This window comes from Nerophis ophidion, linkage group LG23, assembly GCF_033978795.1.
Source record: "Nerophis ophidion isolate RoL-2023_Sa linkage group LG23, RoL_Noph_v1.0, whole genome shotgun sequence".
NCBI classification, from domain to species: domain Eukaryota; kingdom Metazoa; phylum Chordata; class Actinopteri; order Syngnathiformes; family Syngnathidae; genus Nerophis; species Nerophis ophidion.
Window position 1 is genome coordinate 33,046,933 of NC_084633.1, and position 24,470 is coordinate 33,071,402.

Below are 24,470 nucleotides of genomic sequence, written 5' to 3' on the forward strand. Positions count from 1 at the left end.
AGAAAATGGTATACTTATTATTGATGAAAATCAATCTGTTATTAATCACTATTAATTTTGAGTTAACTATGAACAATGCGATATAAATATTTTAATTGTTTGACAGCCCTAATATATATACACACATTAATATATATATATATGTATATATATATATGTATATATATATATATATATATATATACACACACACACACAGTATGGAGAAGGATAACTGTTAAGGTGCCTTAGTATATAGAATTGCATCATAGGTCTTCTACAATTTGACCTGCATTTTGGAATGTCAGTAAAGTTAATCAAGAACATGAATTTTATTTAGTAAGTGCTAGTATGCAATCCAGGGTTAATTTTGGTTTATAACCTACTTTTAATTTAAAAAAAAAAAAGAGACTGGTCTGCCACGATCACTAGGTTTGTCAAGTATCTAACATCTAAACAAAATCTTCCAATTTCTCCAACTGTTCTACTTTGAATTTTAGATTGTGAACAATAATTTTAATAAAAACCTCACTCAACAGACTTTCAGCTGAGGTAAGGATCTGTGGCAAAAATAATGTTTTTTGTTTATTCGTTCATGTCAGTTTGTTGTCCCCTAATTTTATACCATATTATTTTTTGTTACTCTTCATTCAACGCAGTTTGGCACAGGCTGTAAACTTTAATGCAGCTGAATGTCATAGATCATCTTGACTGGGCTGTCAAAACGTTTCACACTTAGAGCCGATTACAGAATAATTAAAGCAGGCAGGAGGCCACTCTTGCTTTTTTTAAGTGATAAAGCAAATCAGTGTAATATCTAACGTTATCTATAAACATATAGTGTCGAGATGACATGAGGAAAGGATTGTTCTGTTGACAATTCTACAAACCCCGTTTCTATATGAGTTGGGAAATTGTGTTAGATGTAAATATAAACGGAATACAATAATTTGCAAATCCTTTTCAACCCATATTCAATTGAATACACTACAAAGACAAGATATTTGATGTTCAAACTTAAAAACTTTATTTTTTTTGCAAATAATAAAGACTTAGAATTTCATGGCTGCAACACGTGCCAAAGTAGTTGGGAAAGGGCATGTTCACCACTGTGTTACATCACCTTTTCTTTTAACAACTCTCAATAAACGTTAGGGAACTGAGGAAACTAATTGTTGAAGTTTGGAAAGTGGAATTCTTTCCCATTCTTGCTTTATGTAGAGCTTCAGTCGTTCAACATTTCGAGGGTCTCTGCTGTTGTATTTTACGCTTCATAATGCGCCACACATTTTCGATGGGAGACAGGTCTGGACTGCAGGCGGCCCAGGAAAGTACCCGCACTCTTTTACTATGAAGCAACATTGTTGTAACGCCTGGCTTGGCATTGTTTTGCTGAAATTAACAGGGGCATCCATGATAACGTTGCTTGGATGACAACACATGTTGCTCCAAAACCTGTATGGACCATTCAGCATTAATGGTGCCTTCACAGATGTGTAAGTTACCCATGCCTTGTGCACGAATACACCCCCATACCATCACAGATACTGGATTTTGAACTTTGCGCCTACAACAATCTGGATGGTTAGTTTCCTTTTTGTTCCGATGGACACCATGTCCACAGTTTCCAAATATAATTTGAAACGTGGACTCGTCAGTCCACAGAACACTTTTCCACTTTGCATCAGTCCATCTTAGATGAGCTCGGGCCCAGCAAAGCCGGTGGCGTTTCTGGGTGTTGTTGATGAATGGGTTTTGCTTTGCATAGTAGAGGTTTAACTTGCACTTACAGATGTAGCGACCAACTGTAGTTACTGACAGTGGTTTTATGAAGTGTTCCATGTGGTGATATCCTTTACACACTGCTGTCTGTTTTTGATGCAATACCGCCTGAGGGATCACAGGTCCGTAATATCGGCGCTTACGTGCAGTGATTTATCCAGATTCTCTGAAACTTTTGATGATTTTACGGACCGTGGATATTAAAATCCCTAAATTCCTTGCAATAGCTCGTTGAGAAATGTTGTTCTAAAACTGTTTGACAGTTTGCTTACAAAGTGGTTGCCCTCGCTCCATCCTTGTTAGTGAATATCTAATCATGGCACCCACCTGTTCCCAATTAGCCTGCACACCTGTGGGATGTTTGATGAGCATTCCTCAACTTTATCAGTATTTATTGCAACCTTTCCCAACTTCTTTGTCTCGTGTTGCTGGCATCAAATTCCAAAGTTCATGCTTATTTGCAAAAAAAAAAATGTTTATCAGTTTGAACATCAAATATGTTGTCTTTGTAGCATATTCAGCTGAATATGGGTTGAAAATGATTTGCAAATCATTGTATTTCGTTTATATTTACATCGAACACAATTTCCCAACTCATATGGAAACAGGGTTTGTAATTCAACCAGCAGAACGATAAAATATGTATTCTGATGCAACTTTGTAACCATGTCCAAAATAAACTAGTACTAATTTATGCATATTTAAACTCATTAATATATTTCATTTAAAGTAAATTATTTTAATTGATTAATATATGCCTATAATAAACAAGCTGCGGGCCAAAAATTATTTACGGGTTGGACTTTGGACATCCCTGATCTAGATTCTTTTAAATATAACCTAAGCTGCAAAGGGTAGATTTTCAGGCTCAGCATTTGTGAGTGTTAATAATTTCACTGATGGGTAGTCTCAAAGCATTGTTTTATTTCACATTTCAGTTATAAGCTCAAAATTCCCTGAAGCATCAACGTTTTTGAAATGCGTCATTCGTAACAAACACCCTCAAGCATGCAGTCTTGTGACGGAAACGCAAATGCCTGACGCACCAAATCAAACTATTCTGAGTCAACCAGTGCACTTGTAAGGAAAAATACTTCAGGCTTGAAAGACAATCCTTAACAGGCCATTGTTCTTTCAAATGGATTAATTATTTATGGTTTTTTGTTTGTGTGTTTCTAAGCAGGATTAGTTATTGTATGTGTGTTTGTAAGCAGGATTAGTTATTGTATGTATGTTTTTTCCCAGGTTCAGAAGAAAGCTCAGGTGGAGGAGGAGGTGGAGGCCCCGTTGACTTGCGTACTGAACTTAGAGTGGGATCTTTGTCTGTGGGAGCAGCAGGAGTGGACACAACCCTTAGAGAGCAACAACTCCAGCATGAACTAGTGCTCCTCAAACAGCAGCAAGAACTCCAGAAACAACTACTATTTGCCGAGTTCCAGAAAAAACATGAAGTACTAACCCGACAACATGAAGTCCAGCTACAGGAACATCTGAAGGTAATTATTTGGTTTACACAGTGAACACATGAATGAGACAAAATGCATTTTTTTTTTTTAAATTGGTCGCATACACAACAAACCGTATGATAGTTCAGCTTGTCACTTGTTTCAATTTGAGAATTGTATGGCTTTGTAAGCAACAACAGGAGCTGTTGGCAGCCAAACGACAGCAGGAGCTGGAACAGAAGCTGAAACTGGAACAACAAAGGCATGAAGAACTAGAGAAACAACGACTGGAGCAACAGCTGATTCTATTGCGGAATAAGGAGAAAGGCAAAGAGAGTAGGTTATTACAATGGCTGTTGCTATTGCGCTATGTATAAGACCGTTTCTCTTGTTGTGCTAACTGCGTTTCTATGCATGTAATGAAGGTGCGATTGCCAGTACAGAGGTGAAGCTGAAACTGCAGGAATTCCTTCTTAGTAAGAAAGAACCTGGTATTGGTGGACTGAACCATTCCTTCTCCCCAAAGTGCTGGTGAGGCGATAACAACAGCTTGTATAAGAATGACATCGCAGGTTCGAATCCGTGTTACCATTTGTTTTTCCGTATAGGGATGCAACATGGGTATTGTGACCAAAATTATCACAGTTATCATTATCACTGTATTGTTTAATATGCTCAAAAAGTTATCATACACACACTGAAATCTTTTACCACTGTTAACAGTACATATGTACAAAATAAACCACATGATGTTAGTACATCAGTCGAGGAAAATTATCAAACTACATAAATAACAACCTGTATTTTTATCTTGACGGACACCAATGAGTTGACTGATGAACATCATCACATAATTTATTAAGAAAATATAATCGACGAATAAATGATTAATCGCAACATGTAAGTGTAAAAAAAACCCCAACAACATTATTATTTGTACATTTGTGCCTGTTCTATTTTCAAACAAAGAAAACAATCTGAAGTTGTCTTCATTTTTAAGTTATCATGCCGGGATTTTACTAGTTTGGCCCACTTAGGAGTACATTTTTGTCCATGTGGCCCCTGATCTAAAATGAGTTTGACACCCCTGGTTTAAACGATAACTACTATAATGGAGCGCATTACATACCATTGTTACTTTTCATTTTATTCATCAACCAAAAGTAAGATACACTTCTTTGTTCGATGAATAGTTGTTTCATTCTATAAGAAATTAGTGATTAGATTTTGGGGGTGATCCGTTTCACTGTTTGCTGATCCGGTCTGTGCCATTCGAGTGCTTTTCTAGACAAGACCTGTGAAGTAAATAGTTAGTACTGGAGTAAAATTGACATAAATATGTAAAAAAAAGAAAAGGAAAATACAGATTATTTTTACAAAACCTGTCTTATCTGTGTTAGCGCTGCGACCCCGAACGGTACAAGCGGTAGGAAATGGATGGATGGATGCTATTGATAAAACGATCATGGACTATGTAAAGAAACAAATATATAACATATTAAAATATAAGATAAATATTTAATTTCAGACACCATCTTCTTTGCACAGTATTCTTCACTATACTTTGTAAACACGTGTGTTTTTATTGTCTTTTGAAATGGCTCATATGTACATTTAATCTTTTCCATAATATAATTCCTCAAACAGATATGCCAAAAGCTTTTATTTATTCTTAAATTTAGTTTATTCCATTTTACTAAAGCTGACTTTCCTGCAATAAAGCTGTAACAATGTACGTAAATTAATATTGTGGTTTATTGGTGCAATGAATGATTTACGTTAATAACCATTTTTTCTTTGCAGGGGAGGCCAGAACGCGTCCCTGGAGCCGAATTCTCCGCCCCAGAGTAATACTCCAGGAACACCTCCCTCTTACAGACTTCCCACATTACTTGGAAACTACGAGGGCAAAGATGACTTTCCGCTGCGCAAGACAGGTAGGGTATATGCAAAAAGGCGCCGCATCTCTTTGAAACGGCAGGGATGTTTCAAATTGAAATCAGATTATGCAATACCAAATTTCCCTTAATCTTGTTTGTTGGGACTGCTGTTTCAACACTCTCGATAAACAAACAAAATCCCTTCCTTGAGGCTATTGGAATCACTTTTGTCCAGCTGCTGGAGGATTGTGTCCAACTCGATACCACATGTGATTGTTGGCAACCAGTCTTGGGTGTAGTCTGCCTTTTGCCCAAAGTCAGCTGGGATAGACCACAGCCACTGCTGTGACCCCTTACTGGATAGGTGGTAGAGAAAATAGATAGTCATTTGTTTCTTTATAAAGATGTGTTTTTTGTCATAATTAGGAGTGTCCTGATCCAATATTAATAGATGTCACTTGGTTTTAATTTGGGGTGTACTGATCAAATATAAATAACTGATAACAGCCCAATACTAGCAAAAAATCGGATTATATCAACTTGCATCTAAAATCTCTGGTACAAGTACTCCGTTACAAGCAGTTCTGAAGCGTGTCTACTTGTGCAAAGCTGGACAGCAAGTTAACATCTGAATGTCCTCTAAAGCAGTGGTTCTCAACCTTTTTTCATTGATGTACGCCCTGTGAACATTTTTTTAATTCAAGTACCCACGAATCAGATCAAAGCATTTTTGGTTGAAAAAAAGAGGTAAAGAAATAAAATACAGCACTATGTCATCAGTTTGGTTGGTGATCAAGGGTGATGGGTCAAATGCAGAGAACAATTTCGCCACACCTAGTGTGTGTGTGTGACAATCATTGGTACTTTAACTTAACTTTAACACCTGAGCACACAATACCACACAAGCTAGACATAGGTAACATGTTTCCTTAAGTAAACCATATTTCAGACTGATTTACAACATTTGTCAATATAAACAAGTATCAAATAATTTTAGTTGTGTATTACTTACAGATGCAGTCTCCAAAGCAGAAGCGTAATAGAACGTATGCATTAACAAACGTGTCCGCATCATTCAACTTACTGTGTCATGAGCCACCAGTTGTCACCAAAAAAAAACATTTACCACTCAACTTCAACTTGAATAAAAGCTTTAGTCCATTCCATACGGTACAAAGTTATTGTTTTTCATACTTCTGTTAGAGTAATTCCCTTGATCCAGTCATTTTCAAAATACTACACTACAAAAAAATAAAAGTATGATTCATGCTAATATTGTATCGAATAATTATCAGTATGGGCAGATACTCAAGGCACCTAAGTACGTATCGTATGTAAAAAAAAAATTTGATCTGAACATCCCTCTTCTTAGTAAAGTCTGCCATCACAAATGGAGAAAACATAGTGCAACACAACAGTGACAATTACTAAATAAGTCAATGATAGGATGGTATCATAGGTCTTGATTTTGATTTGTGTATCGGTTGGGGACATCTCTGCGCTGCTGATCCGCCTCCGCTTGGGATGGTTTCCTGCTGGCTCCACTTTGGATGGGACTATTGCTACTATATTGGATCCACTTTGGATTGGACTGTCACGGTTATGTTAGATCCACTATGGATTGGACTTTCACAACATCATGTTAGACCCGCTCGACATCCATTGCTTTCGGTCCCCTAGGGTAGTGGTTCTCAAATGGGGGTACGAGTACCCCTGGGGGTACTTGAAGGTATGCCAAGGGGTACGTGAATTTTTTTTTAAATATTCTAAAAAATATCAACAATTGAAAAATCCTTTATGAATATATTTATTGAATAATACTTCAACAAAATATGAATGTAATTTCATAAAATGTGAAAAGAAATGCAACAATGCAATATTCAGTGTTGACAGCTAGATTTTTTGTGGACATGTTCCATAAATATTGATGTTAAAGATTTATTTTTTTGTGAAGAAATGTTTAGAATTAAGTTCATGAATCCAGATGGATCTCTATTACAATCCCCAAAGAGGGCACTTTAAGTTGATGATTACTTCTATGTGTAGAAATCTTTATTTATAACTGAATCACTTGTTTATTTTTCAGCAAGTTTTTAGTTATGTTTATCTTTTTTTCAAATAGTTCAAGAAAGACCACCATAAATGAGCAATATTTTGCACTGTTATACAATTTAATAAATGATAAATGGGTTGTACTTGTATAGCGCTTTTCTACCTTCAAGGTACTCAAAGCGCTTTGACACTACTTCCACATTTACCCATTCACACACACATTCACACACTGATGGAGGGAGCTGCCATGCAAGGCGCCAACCAGCACCCATCAGGAGCAAGGGTGAAGTGTCTTGCTCAGGACACAACGGACGTGATGAGGTTGGTACTAGGTGGGATTTGAACCAGGGCCCCTCGGGTTGCGCACGGCCACTCTCCCACTGCGCCACGCCGTAATAAATCAGAAACTGATGACATAGTGCTGTATTTAACTTCTTTATCTTTTTTTTTCAACCAAAAATGCTTTGCTCTGATTAGGGGGTACTTGAATTAAAATAAATGTTCACAGGGGGTACATCACTGAAAAAAGGTTGAGAACCACTGCCCTACGGGGTTTCTCATTGTCATCATTGTCACTGTCACCGACGTCCCACTGGGGTGAGTTTTCCTCCCCCTTATGTGAGCTCTACCGAGGATGTCGTTGTGGTTTGTGCAGCCCTTTGAGACACTTGTGATTTAGGGCTATATAAATAAACAATAATTGATTGATTGATTGATTTCTTGATTGACTTTGAAGACTGATTTGGAGTCTTTTTAGTGCTTTTTACTGTGAGCGATTGTAAATTATACCCGTGGAGGAGCGTTTTTAATACAACTGGCTACAACGTGATTTTGTTCAACACTCCCAACCTAACCAAGCCTCACTCCCCGCACTCCAAAAGCTGTAAACATTGGGTAAAAAACTATGCTTTAAGGTCCATTACAAGATTTAAACTTTTTTGCCATCACATTCCATCTGCCAATGGTCAGGATCTTTTAGGTAATTGTAGTTCCTTGAACGAAAAGGCACCTTCCATTTAGTGTACTTTGATTTAAAAGTAAATTGTGAGTTAGTAATGCACTACAATTTATAGATTATAATTTAGTTTTATTAATAGGGCAACAAAATGATTATTATTTTTTTAATCAAATTGATCAGATTTTGGAATTTGGACTAATCATGATCCGATAGTCATGATTAATCATATTAATCATAATTAAAATTTGCTCAAGAAACTATTTGTGCAAAAATGGAAATTTTGTCAGAATGTCAAAGAAGACTTGATTGCATGTCATTTTTTTCCACAGAGCTTGGTAACGTTTTATCAAAAGTTTTTTCAGGCTGTACGTTAGAGTGAAATTTACCAGCAAGCACACTAGTCGAAGTCTCCTCACTCATTTTTGTACTGACATATGCATTGATCTGATCCCTGACCGTATAGCAGTAAATGCAAAATAGCTAGTACGGCCAAAATAAATTGCCTGATTAATCTAAATGTGTATATGAGTTAAGCAATATTTTTTGTAATGAATCACATGAGTCAACGCATTGTTTGTGACAGCCTTAATTATTATTTTTTTTGTTTAGTTAATATAGTGAAATAGTTTATCCATTGAAGCCCTAGTACAATGCAAGAATAGTCACTCAACAGTCTTCGGTGGACATTAAATGTGTGTTAATATCAAAGCCATTAGTCCAAGGGTGGGGCAGTTGACAACTTCTGGCTCATTCCTCCATATACTTAGAACCGTCCAAGTGTCTGCAGCTCTCCCGTTTTCCTCCTAAATGTTGCATATAACAAACACCACAACAAATACATTATTGCAGTGGTTTTCAACTGGTTTGGCTGCTGGACCCACTTTGACCCTTTAATGAATCGGGCCAACCAATTTTCCCAACAATTTTTCCTATGTGTGAGCAAATGCCAGAACTCCTTGAGCATTCAGTGGCGCACATGTGAGCAACGGCAGACGTGCACACTGTTATGCGCTTATCTTTTTATTTGATTTTGTGCGCGGCCTGGATTTGCCGTGCGCATAGGACGCGTGAGCAGTGTGCAATTGCACAGGCGCGCACCAAAGAGGGAACGTTGGCGCCAACCCAAATTGGTCATCACTACACAGTACAATTTTTCAAGAATGTATTTCCTAATCATCATCTTGCTCCATGTTATTCGGTCCTGTAAAGAAATTGTTGTCTCCAAAATAATACGTTTCTTTTATGCTCTTTTTTTCTGTCATCCAGTGTCGGAGCCTAACCTGAAGGTGCGTTCACGGTTGAAGCAGAAAGTAGCAGAGAGGCGCAGCTCTCCACTCCTCAGAAGAAAAGATGGCACTGTCATAAGCACTTTTAAGAAAAGAGCCATTGAGATTTCAGGTAAACACAAAGTGTTTGAATGCCTTTATAAGAAATTCTACTTAACTTGTTCAACATACTAATAGTAATTCATTTTTTGTTTTTTTCCAGTCTCCCCTCTCTGTAATAGTGCACCTGGCTCAGGTCCTAGCAGTCCTAACAGTTCTAATACGGCTATTGCTAATGGCAACACTGGATCTGTTCCCAACATACAAACTGAGGTATTCACAAATATGCACATGTACAATTACTTTTGCCGGAATAACTCAGTTACTCTTTCATGGAGTTATCAGGCGCATGCAAATTTCTCAAAGGACGCTTACAAACTTGTCTTTTTCTTAAATTTTTAGCATTAGAAATTAGTGTTCTATAAACAAAGACACAAGTATCAAACTCAAAGCCCGGGTGCCAGATTTGGCGCGCCACATCATTTTATGTGATCGCCTGGAAATAATATGTGTCAATAAAGTACTTTATATTGTCTTAGTAAAAATATAAGTTTTCAAAAAAACATTTCTGTAAAAATTGCATACCTTATTAAATTGTAGTAATATCCAAAACTGCAATTTTTTTGTCAAAATAAATACTTAAATATCTGCTTGACTAATAATTTCAAAGCAAGTAATCCATCAAATTGTACCCTGTAAAAATGACAATAGATTTTACGGTAAAATTAACAGTGCTATTTACAGCATATTAGTGTAAATTGAAGAAACTACCAATGTTTTTTTATGATAAAATTCTGTCGACTGAGTTGCCAGTCATTTACCGTAAAATCTACGGTTGTTGTTTTTACGGTGTTTTTACTGTAAATGGAAAAACTGTACCACATTTTTTTACAGTAAAAAATTGGTAGCTCAGTTGCAAGAATGAAAAAAACATTGGTACAGTTTTTGTATTTTCAGTAATATGTTGTAAAAACTACTGTAAATTTTACAGTAAAAAAAATATGGTGATTCACTTGGCATTTTTTAGTATGGAATCTTCAGATTTTTTAAAAGTGTACATGAAAAGAAAGAAATATATATATATATATATATATATATATATATATATATACACACACACACACACACTGTATTTTTCGGAGTATATGTCGCTCCGAAGTATAAGTCGCAGCTGCCGAAAATGCACAAAAAAGAAGGAAAGAACATATATAGGTCGCACTGGAGTATAATTCGCATTTTTGGGGGAAATTTATTTGATGAAACCCAACACCAAGAATAGACATTTGAAAGGCAATTTAAAATAAATAAAGAATAGTGAACAGGCTGAATAAGTGTACGTTATATGATGCATAAATAACCAACTGAGCTCGTGCCTAGTATGTTATTGTAACATATTATGGTAAGAGTCATTCAAATAACTATAACATATAGAACATGTTATACGTTTACCAAACAATCTTTCTCACCTAATTGCTAAATCCGATGAAATCTTATGTCTAGTCTCTTACGTGAATGAGCTAAATAATATTATTTGATATTTTACGGTAATGTGTTAATAATTTTACACAAAAGTCGCTCCTGAGTATAGTCGCACCAAGCTATGAAAAAAACTGCGACTTATAGTCAGAAAAATCCGGTAATCAAATGTTTAGGCAAATTTATATTTTATTCGCTGTTACAAGCCGCTCTTTGATGGCAGCCATAACTGCAATGTTGCTTTCGATCAAAACGTGATTAACACCCCTGAACTAAGAGAAAAAGGGGTGTGTTGTTCTTTATCACATTTTAAGCACAGTCACAACTTGTGGGCCACCGTGTTCAAAGGTGCCCACTTAGGTCGACGTCAACATACGTAGTGACCACGCTTTTCGACATACAATTCAAGAAACCAACGGTATAATTTTTGTGAATAAATCATCCAGGTTATGTCATTGTGTCATTATTACTGAGCAGCATGCAAGAACAACAGCAACATAACTACTGTCTAGTTACACAGCAATAAAATGAGCATAGAGTGATTTCTTATTCAGTGTGCTTCAGTAAGCTTCAAAGTAAAAGCCTTGATTCTACAACAGCAAGCAAAAAAATGTATTTGTTTTATTTTGGGGGGGAATGTTAGCCACTGAAATAAAGATTTGTGCATTATTGGCGAATTACCGCAGCGGGGCGACCACTTTTCTTGAAATTTAAGATCCAAAGGGATTGTTTCTACCAAAGATTGGTCGGTACATGTTGTCATATGTTTTGGTATTGTTAACCTCATTATTATCTCTTGCTTGATTTGCAAAATCATATTTGTAGTAATTTCAAAATCAATAAAAAGTTGTTAGGAGAAACAGGAAATCAACTACGACTAGGCCTTTCTTCTTTCATTGTAGACCCCTAAGCAACTTCTTTCATTCCCCTTTTTGCAACAAACATAGTTTTACATTTGAATTAAAAGGATGTCAACAAACCTTTTGTAGGCTCAAAATCCTTTATTATCAGCTATTCTCTTTGTCTCTTGACAAAGTCAATTGTAAATACGCAAGTGTTATTTATTATTACCGGTATATATCTTTTTTTACCCTGACAACCGCTTTTGTTAACGTTAGTCAGCCAATTTGAAGGATGTCAACTTCCACTCTACTACAAAAATATAGAAACATTAATTCACTCTGCTCGTATTTCTGAAAAAACAAAACCTAACTAGCTCTTCTGTGCCTGCAGCTTCGATCCCTTCATCAGACGCTAGGGGCTGATGGGACGTTGAGTCCGCTAAGTCTGTACACATCTCCATCTCTACCTAATATCTCGTTGGGCCTCCCTGCTAACACACACATCACGGTAGGTGACACACGCACACACACACACACACAATAGCACGTATGGACTCTGCTAAGTATATTTTAAACGACTACAGCTTTTTGGTGGTTTGGGGTTAGCATGTTGTCCACACAGTCAGGAGATCAAGGGTACGATCAAAAATCTTCAATGTGACATTTCTGTGTGGGCCTGTGCATGTGTTCCAACGTTTTTTTTTTGCAGGTACGACAGCTTCTTCCCACATATAAAAACATGTTAGGTGAATTTGGAGGCTTTAAAAAAAGTATTATGTTGTGTAAATGGTTGCTTGTCAATAAGTGCCCTGCAATTGGCTGTTGACCTTGTCACAGTGTGTCACACCTCTCATCCGAAATCAGCTATGATAGGATCCAGCTCACTTGTGAGCTTAATGAGGATAAGTGGTATAGAAAATGAACAGATTAATAACAAAAGTGGGTTGTTAATTTTAATAGATGCAATAACAGTAAAATGACAATCGCCTATAACAGAGGTGTCCAAAGTGCTGTCCAGGCCCTTTTCTGCCTAACCTGTTTACTGTATATAATAGTCGTATATTTGTATGTCAATAACTGGCCGTACGTACGATGATTTTTGGTGACAAACACAATCTTACTAAAAGTAGGGTGTACGAAATAGAGATACCACTGTATCTTAAAACGGGCAAGGGTGCTTGCTTTGTTGCAAGCATTTACAGTATTTTCCGGACTACAAAGCGCACCAGTATATTAGCCGCACCCACTCAATTTTAGGGTAAAAAAATGTGTCCGAGGGTCTTATGGGCTTAACCGGACTATAAGCCGCAGATGTATACATTGCCCATCCATCCATCCATTTTATACCGCTTGTCCTTTTCGGGGTCGCGGGGGTTGCTGGAGCCTATCTCAGCTGCATTCGGGTGGTAGGAAGCAAAATGTACTATTTACAGAGGAAGATTCGGTAAATTTCCGTACCTTCATTGTTTCCAATCAGTGCCTGTATCACGGCAGTAAAAACGGCTGATCAAACAAAACCGAACTCATCGTCATGAACCCACTAGCCGTGGAAGCTAGCTCTCCAATCAGCTAAACAGACTCAATAACTCAACAGTGACATCTTGGTGACTTTACTGAAGAAGTTGTGTGACTGAAACAAGACAAAATGAAAGCTGTTGTTAGTTAATAATACTAACACAGACACTCATAAATGTGTTAGCATATTAGCTAATGCAAGCGACACTAGCGTCATTACATCACGATAGGAAGTACAAATATGCATGAAAACACTCCCACAGACATCACACATTGGACAGTTTAGTAAGTATAAACAGTTGTATTTTTATTGTAAAACTTACAAACGTTTCTTGGAGTTATGAATGAAGAATCCACACGAGTAAAAACGCTGTGGACGGCATGACTGAAATATAAAAAAGTGGGACTATCCTGGATTAGGTGTAATGTGCCCGAACAACCACCAAGAAGCATAAGTGTGCAGATAATACTGTATCATCTCTCTCTCTTTCGGACTTATCAGGTTGGTAACGCATTCATTACGTATTCTTCATTCACGCTTTAGGTGAAGGATGTGGCAAAAATACAGTGGTACCTATTGTATTTGCGTGATTTGTTTTAAACAATTGTTATTATGGCCATCAGCAAAGAAGAATCCATAATTTAGCCACACTTTTTATAGGCTGCATTGTTCAAAGTGGAGGAAAAAAATAGCAACTTATAGTCCGAAATGTAATATTAATATACAAATTGTGGTACGCGGGCTCCTTCTAGTGGTAGGCCAAAGATTTGATTCATTGTTTAAGTGCAGTATTTTATTTTCCTATATAAAAACACAGTGTTTCTGTTGGAACTGTATGTAATGTTACAGTGGCCAAAATATTAAATATACTTGTTTAAATAAAATGTTTGCCTTGTTTTAACAAGTACTAGCCTACTACGCTACTGTATTTTAATGTTGGTCATTATTGTAGTACTTGGTGAGCCAAGTGGTTTTCTGAGTTGAGAACCATTGTTTTAGAACATAACTTAAACTTTGAATGTATTTTTCTTGTAAAGACCCTTAAAGGGCTGTTTGCAACATGCTCATAGTTAAATTTTTCAAATCGAATACTATAACAGGAACACTATTAGTGGTTTAAAAGAACATCCATCCATTTTTCTACCGCTTGTCCCTTTTGGGGACACGGGGCGTGCTGGAGCCTATCTCAGCTGCATTCGAGCAGAAGGCGGTGTACACCCGACAAGTCACCACCTCATTGCAGGGCAAACACAGATATAACACAATTGTTTTAAAATGGTCTATATTTTTTACAATTACGTAGTTTATGTAATAAAATATTTTTTCAGCTCAAAAATAATTATTGGTGTTTACTGCAGTAAACACTTACCCCGTCTCGTCAACAGGTACACCCAGGGAGGGCGTGTACATACACAAAAGCAGTCTCAAGAGAAGCAACTAACAATGTGCAGTCATGTTGTTGTTATGATAGAATATACATGCAATGACAGCTAACGCCAACTATCCAAATCACTTAGTAGCTTACAACACCTACGTACGTAGTGTACGTCATTACGCACGAGAAGCTGTAAGACGCCGGATATGCTGCGTAAAATACTGTACATTGGATAATTATTGCCCTCTAGACATCTGTGTAAATGTTGCAAATAGCCCCTTCAACAATCACGGGCAGCATTGGTCGTAATCAATAGTGGACAACTCCAGATTAGGCCATTTACAAGCTTTACTTCTAATGTTTAATATCTAACAATTGCTATTTACAGTTTTCTGTTTATGCAATGGTCACGCCCTACAGGCCTCCCAGAAGTTGTCAAACCAACAGGAGGCGGAGCGTCAAGCCATTCAGTCACTACGAGCAGGCGGTGCTCTAACTGGGAAGTTTCTCTCGACATCGTCTTTACCTGCAGGTATGCATTAACTGCGATATCAGGCTTCTATTGTCATTAATATTTGAAGTTTGAAAGGGAACTGCACTTTTAAAAAAAATGTTGCCTATCATTCACAATCTTTATGACAGACATGACTATTGATGGTTTTTTTTGTTTTTTTTTGTATTCTAAATACTGATTGAATGAGATCAAAAGTTTGGTTACAATAAAGCCTATGGGAGCCGCGCAATTCCACCAATAAAGCCCTTAAAACACATCCAAAAACCGCCATTGAGTTTTTATATACATAATGTAAATATATACAGTATGTAATGCAGTAACAGGCACATTTATAATACCATTTATTATTTACTTATTTTAAAAATTTTAAGCATACACGGCGCATTAATTTAAAAAAAGGCATGCCTTTTTTTTTCCATCACTGATTATTACTCACTGCAGACTTCATGAGACTCAACAAACTTAATAAAACATCACTTACTGTATAAGGTCTGATGCCGACTGGATGTTCTTTTATTCCCATTTAGGTGAAAAATGTCTCATAATCCTTGCAAAGAAACGGGGTGGCGGACAAGCAGTGGTTTCGTGTAAATTGCTATCAAAATGTACCAACTTGTCGTAATACCTACCCATTGATTGATCGATTGAAACTTTTATTAGTAGATTGCACAGTGCAGTACATATTCCGTACAATTGACCTCTAAATGGTAACACCCACATAGGTTTTTCAACTTGTTTAGGTCGGGGTCCACGTTAATCAATTTTATGATCTAGAATAAACTTACAGAGAGCAAGGAAGCGGGAAAGCAGCAGACCACTCGATGATGTAAACATAGGGACACACGAAAATGTTCACGGCGCTTATTTATATAGTTTGTCTGTTTTAGCACTTACAATAACAATATCACTAATACTTGGTCAATATTCAAGTCACAAAATGTAAATGTAAATGGTTATTTATTGGATTTTATGGGCAAATTAGAGGAGCTCCCACTGGCTCCGCTGTAAGCAGACTCTAATTTACTTTTATTTACAAGTTAGAATGCATTAAAAAAAATCCACCCGTCGTCATGTCTTTTATAATGATTGTGAACGATTGGCAAAATTCCAAAAAAAAGTGCAGTTCCCCTTTAAGCATTGGTGCTATTATTATAAATAGTGGCCATTTCTACTTGCAAGTCTGTTTTTTCTCACAGCTTAATCCTTTTTCTCATATGTAAATATGACTTCAGGGAATTTTAATTTGAAATATGGATTTTGCAAAATTGCGAATGGAGATCGGCCTAAACCCCGGTGGGTGATTTGAGTTGAATTTAGTTTTTTGTTTTTTTTTACACTTTTTGTGATGAAGATGTAAGATGTTTTTGTCCACAACAGATATAAGCATGTGACATCTATAATTTGTTTTTGTTTTTTTATTTGTGCAATCTCAATGTTTAATTGTGTTTAATTGAGTTTTTCTAATGCAGTTTTCTAATTTGGATGATTTGTTTTGAACTTTTCAGTTTCTCAGGAGTAAGCCCTGAAATGTACTTGGCTCATGCAATTATGTTGAAAATCTAGACAACACAGTGGAACTTTTTTAAGTCGGTCCGGTTTATTACAACAACCAGTCTATGTCGGCCAACTCATTGAATTCCGGTTCACCGTGTTCTTATTATCACAAAAAAATGGCAACTTAAGCAAACGTCGCTGTTATCAACATAAAATTTTAGTTATTTCTTTAAAAAGTTGGGTCCGTTAGTGACAACAGCAATATAACTACTTTCTAGTTACACTGAATTAAAATGTACCCATAGTGACTTCCTTTTCAGCGCAAAGCGAACTTCAGAATAGAAGATGTACGCATTTATGAAAACTTTGTTGTCATTGTAGTCTAAACATATAACACAATTACCCCAGCAGCTCTGTTAGAAAAGAACATCACATGGGCGTAGATTGGGTAGAATATCTTGATCCTGTTCCCACGTTAAAAGTTTAAAGTACCCTTGATTGTGTGTCCGTTGAAAATAAAGGTTCGAATATGAACAACACTCCCAGTGCACTACACAAGACATTTGTGGCAATAACAGCAAAGCCCAACGATGTTAACAAACTGCACAAATATTATTATTATTATTATTATTATTATATTGCCCATTCTCCTTATGTCTCTGGCAAAAGTGAAAAATGTCCAAGCAACATCTAATTTCAGTTTTAGTTATGTTGAGAAGCGCAAGTCAACCAGTCCAAGGAGGTTAGATTAAAAGCGTTCCACTCTAGTTTGTTTGAAAAGGTATTTTCCCACAAAAAATATTTGGTTGGTTTAACTTCACGGTGGCAGAGGGGTTAGTGCGTCTGCCTCACAATACAAAGGTCCTGAGTAGTCAGGGTTCAATCCTGGGCTCGGGATCTTTCTGTGTGGCGTGTGCATGTTCTCCCCGTGAATGCGTGGGTTCTCCGGCTTCCTCCCACTTCCAAAGACATGCACCTGGGTATAGGTTGACTGGCAACACTAAATTGGCCCTAGTGTGTGAATGTGAGTGTGAATGTTGTCTGTCTATCTGTGTTGGCCCTGCGATGATGTGGCGACTTGTCCAAGGTGTACACCGCCTTCCGCCCATTTGTTGCTGAGATAGGCACGAGCGCCCCCCGCGACCCCAAAAGGGAATAAGCGTTAGAAATGGATGGATGGATGGACTTCTAAAAAAAAAGTGGGTCTTCTATTCCTTTTTAGCCATGTTGAATTGTGCAAATCATATTGTGTTCCCTATTGTACTTTTGTTAAGCGTGATAGAAATGAACTAAACAATGACCTAATAATGACCGTGTGGAAATGTAAGTCGCAGGGCGAGACCAGTTTACAACCCTTGACTTAAGACTAATTGGCTTCGAGCAACGTGGTGGTGCTGTCAGTGGGTTAGCTGGACAGCAGAGCGCTATGCCTGGCTGACCTCTTGAGGCACTTTGTTACCAGCAGATAAATAGGTTTCTTTGAGATACTGTGGGAGGGAAGTGCAGAGGAGAGATGAACACGAGCTGAAACAGACTCAATAGCTGCTGCTGCTGCTATTCTTGTCCTTTTATTGTATTATAAAAACTGACACAAATGTTTTAAAAAGTATGGCCCAAAACCAGAAATTGCCTTATGGTAAATGGTAAATGGGTAGTACTTGTACAGTGCTTTTCTTACCCTTTTTAAGGAGCCCAATGTGCTTTGACAGTATTTCCACATTCACTCATTCACACATACATTCACACACTGACGGCGGGAGCTGCCATGCAAGGCGCTCACCAGGACCCATCAGGAGCAAGAGTGAAATATCTTGCCCAAGGACACAAAGGACGTGACTAGGATGGTAGAAGGTGGGGATTGAACCAGTAACCCTCAGATTGCTGGCACAGCCACTCTACCAACATCGCCACGCCGTCCCCGTCTTATCATTTAATGTATTTTTTAATATGATTAACTGGCAATTTTGAATCTTCAAAGATGTTAAATATTTGTTATTAAGTATTTCATGTTGGCTTTTTTTTTTACCGGGGTAGGACATGATGGAGAGACTCCACCATCAGGCGCTCATTCTGCTCATTCCTCGCTATTGCAGCATGTGCTACTACTGGAGCAGGCCAGACAACAGACCGCTATGCTATCCGGTACACACAAGACACACCCGGGGACACACATGCACAACAATTTTGATGCCTCTACAGTTGAAAAAAAATGGTGTCCACATGACTAATTAATTTTTTGACTTTCCACCCAATCAGTCCCCATTTACAGCCAGTCGCCCCTGGTTACGGCAGAGAGAGGCGTGTCCAGCGGCATGCGATCAGTCAACAAGCTGCCTCGTCATCGGCCACTGGCTCGTACCCAGAGTGCACCTTTACCCCAATCGCCCCAGGCCCTCCAGCAACTGGTGGTTCAGCAGCAACATCAGCATTTTCTGGAGAAACATTACAAGGTACACACACACACACACGACCACACATCTACCGGCTATTTGTACATGCTATAGCATCACTTAACTTGTATACTATAGATGCTTTCCAAGGGGTCGGACCTTTCCAGGCCTCCTCCCACCCATCCCGAGGAGACAGAGGAAGAGCTAACCGAGACCAATGACATGCAGGAAGACGATGTAGGCACAAGCATTCACAGGTGATCACCAACCAAGCCACGTATTCAGTGTCCATTTGTATTTATGTGGTGCAAACACTCATTTCTAAAGTATTTTGACCAACCAGACTTCAGAAGGAGAGTTCTGACGACAGCACAACAACCTCGGAGCGACATAGTGCGCATTCAAAGAGTGAGGAGGAGCGAGGAGTTGTGCACGTGAAAGGGGAGAGTACAGAGAGTGAACTGGATGAAGAGGATGAGGAAGACGATGTTATCCATCTGGGGGAAGGTGATGAAGACAGCAAGGGGAGCTCCTCTCAGGTTTGAGCCTGTTTGAAAAAAAAAAAAGAAATAAGGAAAATAATCGTTGACCCTAGTTGTAATTTGAACTGTTTAAGTTCTTGTCAGATAGTTAAATCTGCTTATGTAAACAATCTTTGTCGACTAACTCGTCATCAAGTCCTGGTTCATAGTGTTCTTCTAATTGCTAAAAAATTGCCCGCTTAAGTTGACATTTACATACATGGCTGACCGCTTTAGTCAACAAACAATATGAACCCCCCCCCAAAAAAACGTGTCGTTGTAGTATTGTTAATTTACTTTTCCCAGCGAAGCAGTGTGAAATGACGACAACATAATTAGGGTAATAATAATAAATTGTGCACACAGGGACTTCCTTTTCAGTACTAGTGTGAACCACCTATTATTTGGTCCTCACCAACTTCGGCGGCTGTGGGTTTAAGGCGGGATACAGTTGAGTTGTTTAGAAGATAGTTTTGTTGGGTGCTAGAAGTACCACAAAGGCAGGACACGCTTGACGCCACTTTATTTCACTCACACAGCCACACTCCACGCGTCTCGCGCTGTCTTTTCTTTTCTCTCTCTCTCTCTCCTCCGTCCGTTCCCTGTTTGAGCACACGGAAACAACAGGAACCAAAATCCAGGACCGTATGAAATAAAATAAATTACAATACAAGAAATGTTTTACTTGAAAATAACAGTAATGTGACCCAATAATATGTAAATAAGAATTCCTGCTTAACATAAACTACTTTCCATACATAAATAAGAATTACATAACAAATCAAATGTTACACAAGCTTCAAAATAAAAGCACGGCAGTATTAGTTTGGAGTCTACCACATTAACTAACAAAATACATACACAATTTTTTTTCCCTCGATTATTCGCCACCGGAAGAAAGTTTTGTTCTTGTAGCTTAAAGTGGAACAGTACTTTTTAGGGACTCTTGCCTATCATTCACAATCCTTATATGTAAGAAAAGAACACCTATGTTTTTTATATACACTCTAACTTGTAAATAAACACTAGCAAGTGTCGGCTCCCAAGGAAGCTAACAAGAATCGCTCTATTCCGTCTTATAAAGCCCTTCAAGAAAAACTCTAAAAATGCCCTTCAATGTTTTATGAACATGCTGTAGGTATATATGTAATGTAGTAAGAGCCACATTCATGATAAACATTTTTAGCAATTCCAGCTCTAGTTAAACACTAAGCATTATACAGCAGTATTGCTGAGTGGTAAACAAGAAATACAAACCTTGACCATGATAAAACAATCACTTACAATGTCTGCTCTCACTGGGATGCCGACTGAAGGAATGTTCATATCTTACGGTTTAGATGAAGAATAAATCATAAGCTACACTTAGGTTAAAAAAAAAGAGTGCCGCAACCAAGTGTTTTTTTCATGTCTTTCTAACCATCTCCGGGTCTAAAATGAATGTCAGTGTTTACCAGCTTTACTGTATATCACCGCATCCTTCTACTATACAGGTGAGAGGCATGATTTCTAATCTGAAATTAACTTTCACCAACTCACCTGCTCAGTAAGTAAAAGCAGCACAAGCAAATTAGCTCTCCGTGATCACTTAACCACTAAAAATATTTTTTCTGCGTTAGCGATTATAATAACAATATTGCTAATACTTGGTTAATGTTCAGGCTACAAGAATTAAATGAAGTGTTGTTAGCCACTTTGTACTTGCCATATTTTATAACTTATAGGGCAATAAAATAAGACAAACATATGTGTTCTAGTCTTACATAGCAATTGTTGAGGATAGGCAAAAACATTTTTAAAAGTGCAGTTCCCCTTTTATTGTTATTGAATAAGATAAATATATGGAAGCGACTGTGTTAAACATGGGTATAAAATCAGTGTTTCCCATTCTGTACATTTATTTAAAGAAAATAGATTTGACTCTACTGGTTTACCCTCACTCAAACACATTATAATGTGTTTGGATGTATTGAATGTATAGCGTGTCATTATAACTCTATAGACTAGATGGTGGTATGCATCATAACCCCACTTATTAACACAACTCAGCTGATCTGTCTGCGAATTAGAAGATGTAGCAAGATGAATCAGTGGTTCTAATTTAGCAACTTTTTTGCTATACTTTGTGAGTCCAGGTTGTGTTCACCTGACGTCACGTCCGGCTAATATAAGTATGTAAGACTCAAAGTGTTCAGTCAGCGAGCGTCTGTTGTCATAGCGTTCTGGGCAGCAAAATGCCCTATCCTTGCGTTGTTTTAGGCTTTTGGAACTGTTCAAAACGAGAGAAGGATAAAAGTGTATTTGGAGTTCCTTGAGAGGTAATCAAGAAGTGCAAAAAAGTGCAAAATTTGATGAAAAACAATGACAAAAGTTCAAGCACATTGCAGTCAAAGGGAGCAGATCGAATTGTAGAAGGCACGAGTTTGCAGATATCCATTTAACATTTAGTATTTCCCATTTAAGTATTTTCTTTGCATTATTCAAATTTTATCTGGATCTGGTTTTAGAGTTCTTAAAACGCATTTTTGCTAAGAGTGTTTTCCTAAACCACCAACTCGGCGAGTCTACATAAAAGTAAGCAAATGTGAGGAAAACCTATTAGAGTTAAGCTTTTACCAAAGGCAGCAATCGTAAGTGAAGCATTCAGCACATACACAATGTTGACATTTATACTTGTATTTTTGACAAGGACGGGGAAAAACATGCATATTATTTATTTATTCATTTTTGATTTATATATTGTTATTTTGAGTCTTGATACCAATTTCCTTGACCCAGCCATACAGCCATACACAAAAAAGTTGTAGAGGTTGCTGCACAGTAGCCATGTTGGTTTGGTGACCCACAAATTTGTTTACTTTCGTTCAAAAGTCACATGATGGAACACAACCTATTCAGACCCAAAAATTAGGACACCCCTGGATGTAACTCTTCCCCACCTTTGCACATAAAAGGGGAACATTTGGCAAAATATCTACTATGTTGTTTGTGTGTTTATTTTTCTGATAAATACACCAAATTATGTTGTTATTATTCCTCAATGTTTGACCCAATATAAATGACTTAAAATTTCAAGTCTGATAGCAAAATTTGTTCCACATATTTTTTGGGACTGTCAAGCACTTGTTTGTAGGGATTTGAACAAGATCGGTTGATAAAAATGGGCTTGACTGAGTTAATACGTTACGTTAGAAGTCTGACAGCATGAGCCTGCAACATCTTTCTTGAGATTGTAAGGAGTAATTGCAACTTATATATATTATATACAATAACATTTAACCAAATAAAGTTACCAACCACATCCCACAAGTTCTGAGTGACTCACGAGACCATAGAAGGTTTGACATTTTGCAGAATGGATTTTGTTTATGAATTGTACACCGTCACATTGCTTAGTCACTTTTTGACACACGTAGATACACACACACACACACACACACACACACACACACACACACACACACACACACACACACACACACACACACACACACACACACACACACACAACACACACACACTCAATTATATAGTATAAACCCATGTCAGTATAAGAAGCAACCAGACACATTATTTTCATTCTATGCTGGTGAAAAAGTCAAGAGTCTTGCAGCTGGGTGTCTGGTCAAACGACTCTTTGAAACACGCACACACAAACTTAATTTGACGCTGCATTGACATCACCAGCTGGTGACTCAACCACTGGACTCATTGGTGTGTGTGCGCGCGCGCGGGTGTGTGTGTGTGTGTGTGTGTTTCAGTATCTCTGCGTCTTCAAGTGTGTGCTTTTGTCTCCACCCACACATGATGACTCACACAGTTCACAGTAGGGAGCACAGCAATATTCCATATGTATAGTCTGTATAGAACTGCACACACCTTTATGTCTATTCACACACATTTTGAATACTTCAAAATAAAAAATATTTTGAAAACTTTCAAAGCAAAACACTGTGACCTTATATTTTACATTTCTCTCACCTTCCCATCAGGGCTTGCCACAGATGGGTGTGTTCTCCTCGTTAGCTCACAGACCTCTGGGAAGAGCACAGTCTTCTCCTGCATCAACTGTCAATCCGGTTAAACATCTCTTCACTACAGGTCAGTACTATGTGGGCAGCAATTGAAAGTAATTATACATGTTGCTTAACAACAGGAAGAAAATGCTCACCAAATGTCAACATCCCCCTGAAGTAGTGTATCTACAGTATGTAGCCAAACCTATTAGATGGTTTTCCAAATGTATTTAAATTAGTTCTTCTCAAATAGTGAGGCACGATAATGCCGGAGGGTGGTGGGTGTGAGGGCTGTGTCCTTGCTTTATTATTATCCATCCATCCCATCCATTTTCTACCGCTTATTCCCTTTTGGGGTCGCGGGGGGCGCTGGCGCCTATCTCAGCTACAATCGGGCGGAAGGCGGGGTACACGCTTCAAACCCCACTTCACAAAGCAATGCACAACAAAACGTGTAAATTGTAACCTGACTTCCTCATTTTGATAAAAAAATATCTATTTTTCAGTATAAAATGGTTTACAGGCGCAAAAAAAATTTGACGCACTTAAATAATTTTCTGTCCCAGATTAAAGCACTATATTTAGAAAGTTATTCTTTTTGTGATTTTTTTTTTTTTATATATAAGGATACATTGCTCCGCAGATGTGATTTTATAGATAAATTATATTGTTTACAGTCCCAGTACGGTTTGTAGGGCGCAATAGTGATGTGCAGATCAACACCTAAATATCAATACCATTGATACCAGAATTTTATGCTCTAAAATCAAAATACCGATACTTTTGATACTTTACTTCAGAGCGTCCAAACTTTTTTCCACCAAGAACTGCATACTTAAAAGTCAAACAATGTATGTGGGGGCCATATTGATATTTAAAAAAAAAAAAGAAGCGAAAAACTGATA

The 24,470-nt window shown here is 37.6% G+C and overlaps 1 protein-coding gene across 9 annotated transcripts in view; it reads left to right on the forward strand.

Moving 5' to 3' along the window:
* Positions 1–24,470, forward strand: part of hdac5 (histone deacetylase 5) — a 124,929-nt gene that overhangs the window by 84,138 nt on the left and 16,321 nt on the right. For all 9 annotated transcript variants that reach the window (XM_061884201.1, XM_061884196.1, XM_061884197.1 and 6 more), the window contains 13 exons: positions 3,007–3,257; positions 3,398–3,542; positions 3,632–3,737; positions 5,010–5,143; positions 9,363–9,494; positions 9,585–9,694; positions 12,131–12,247; positions 15,051–15,162; positions 18,673–18,780; positions 18,895–19,088; positions 19,167–19,285; positions 19,372–19,567; positions 23,542–23,650. In XM_061884201.1, coding sequence (XP_061740185.1) covers positions 3,007–3,257; positions 3,398–3,542; positions 3,632–3,737; positions 5,010–5,143; positions 9,363–9,494; positions 9,585–9,694; positions 12,131–12,247; positions 15,051–15,162; positions 18,673–18,780; positions 18,895–19,088; positions 19,167–19,285; positions 19,372–19,567; positions 23,542–23,650 — 1,833 coding nt within the window. The remainder of the gene's footprint in view (positions 1–3,006; positions 3,258–3,397; positions 3,543–3,631; positions 3,738–5,009; positions 5,144–9,362; positions 9,495–9,584; positions 9,695–12,130; positions 12,248–15,050; positions 15,163–18,672; positions 18,781–18,894; positions 19,089–19,166; positions 19,286–19,371; positions 19,568–23,541; positions 23,651–24,470) is intronic.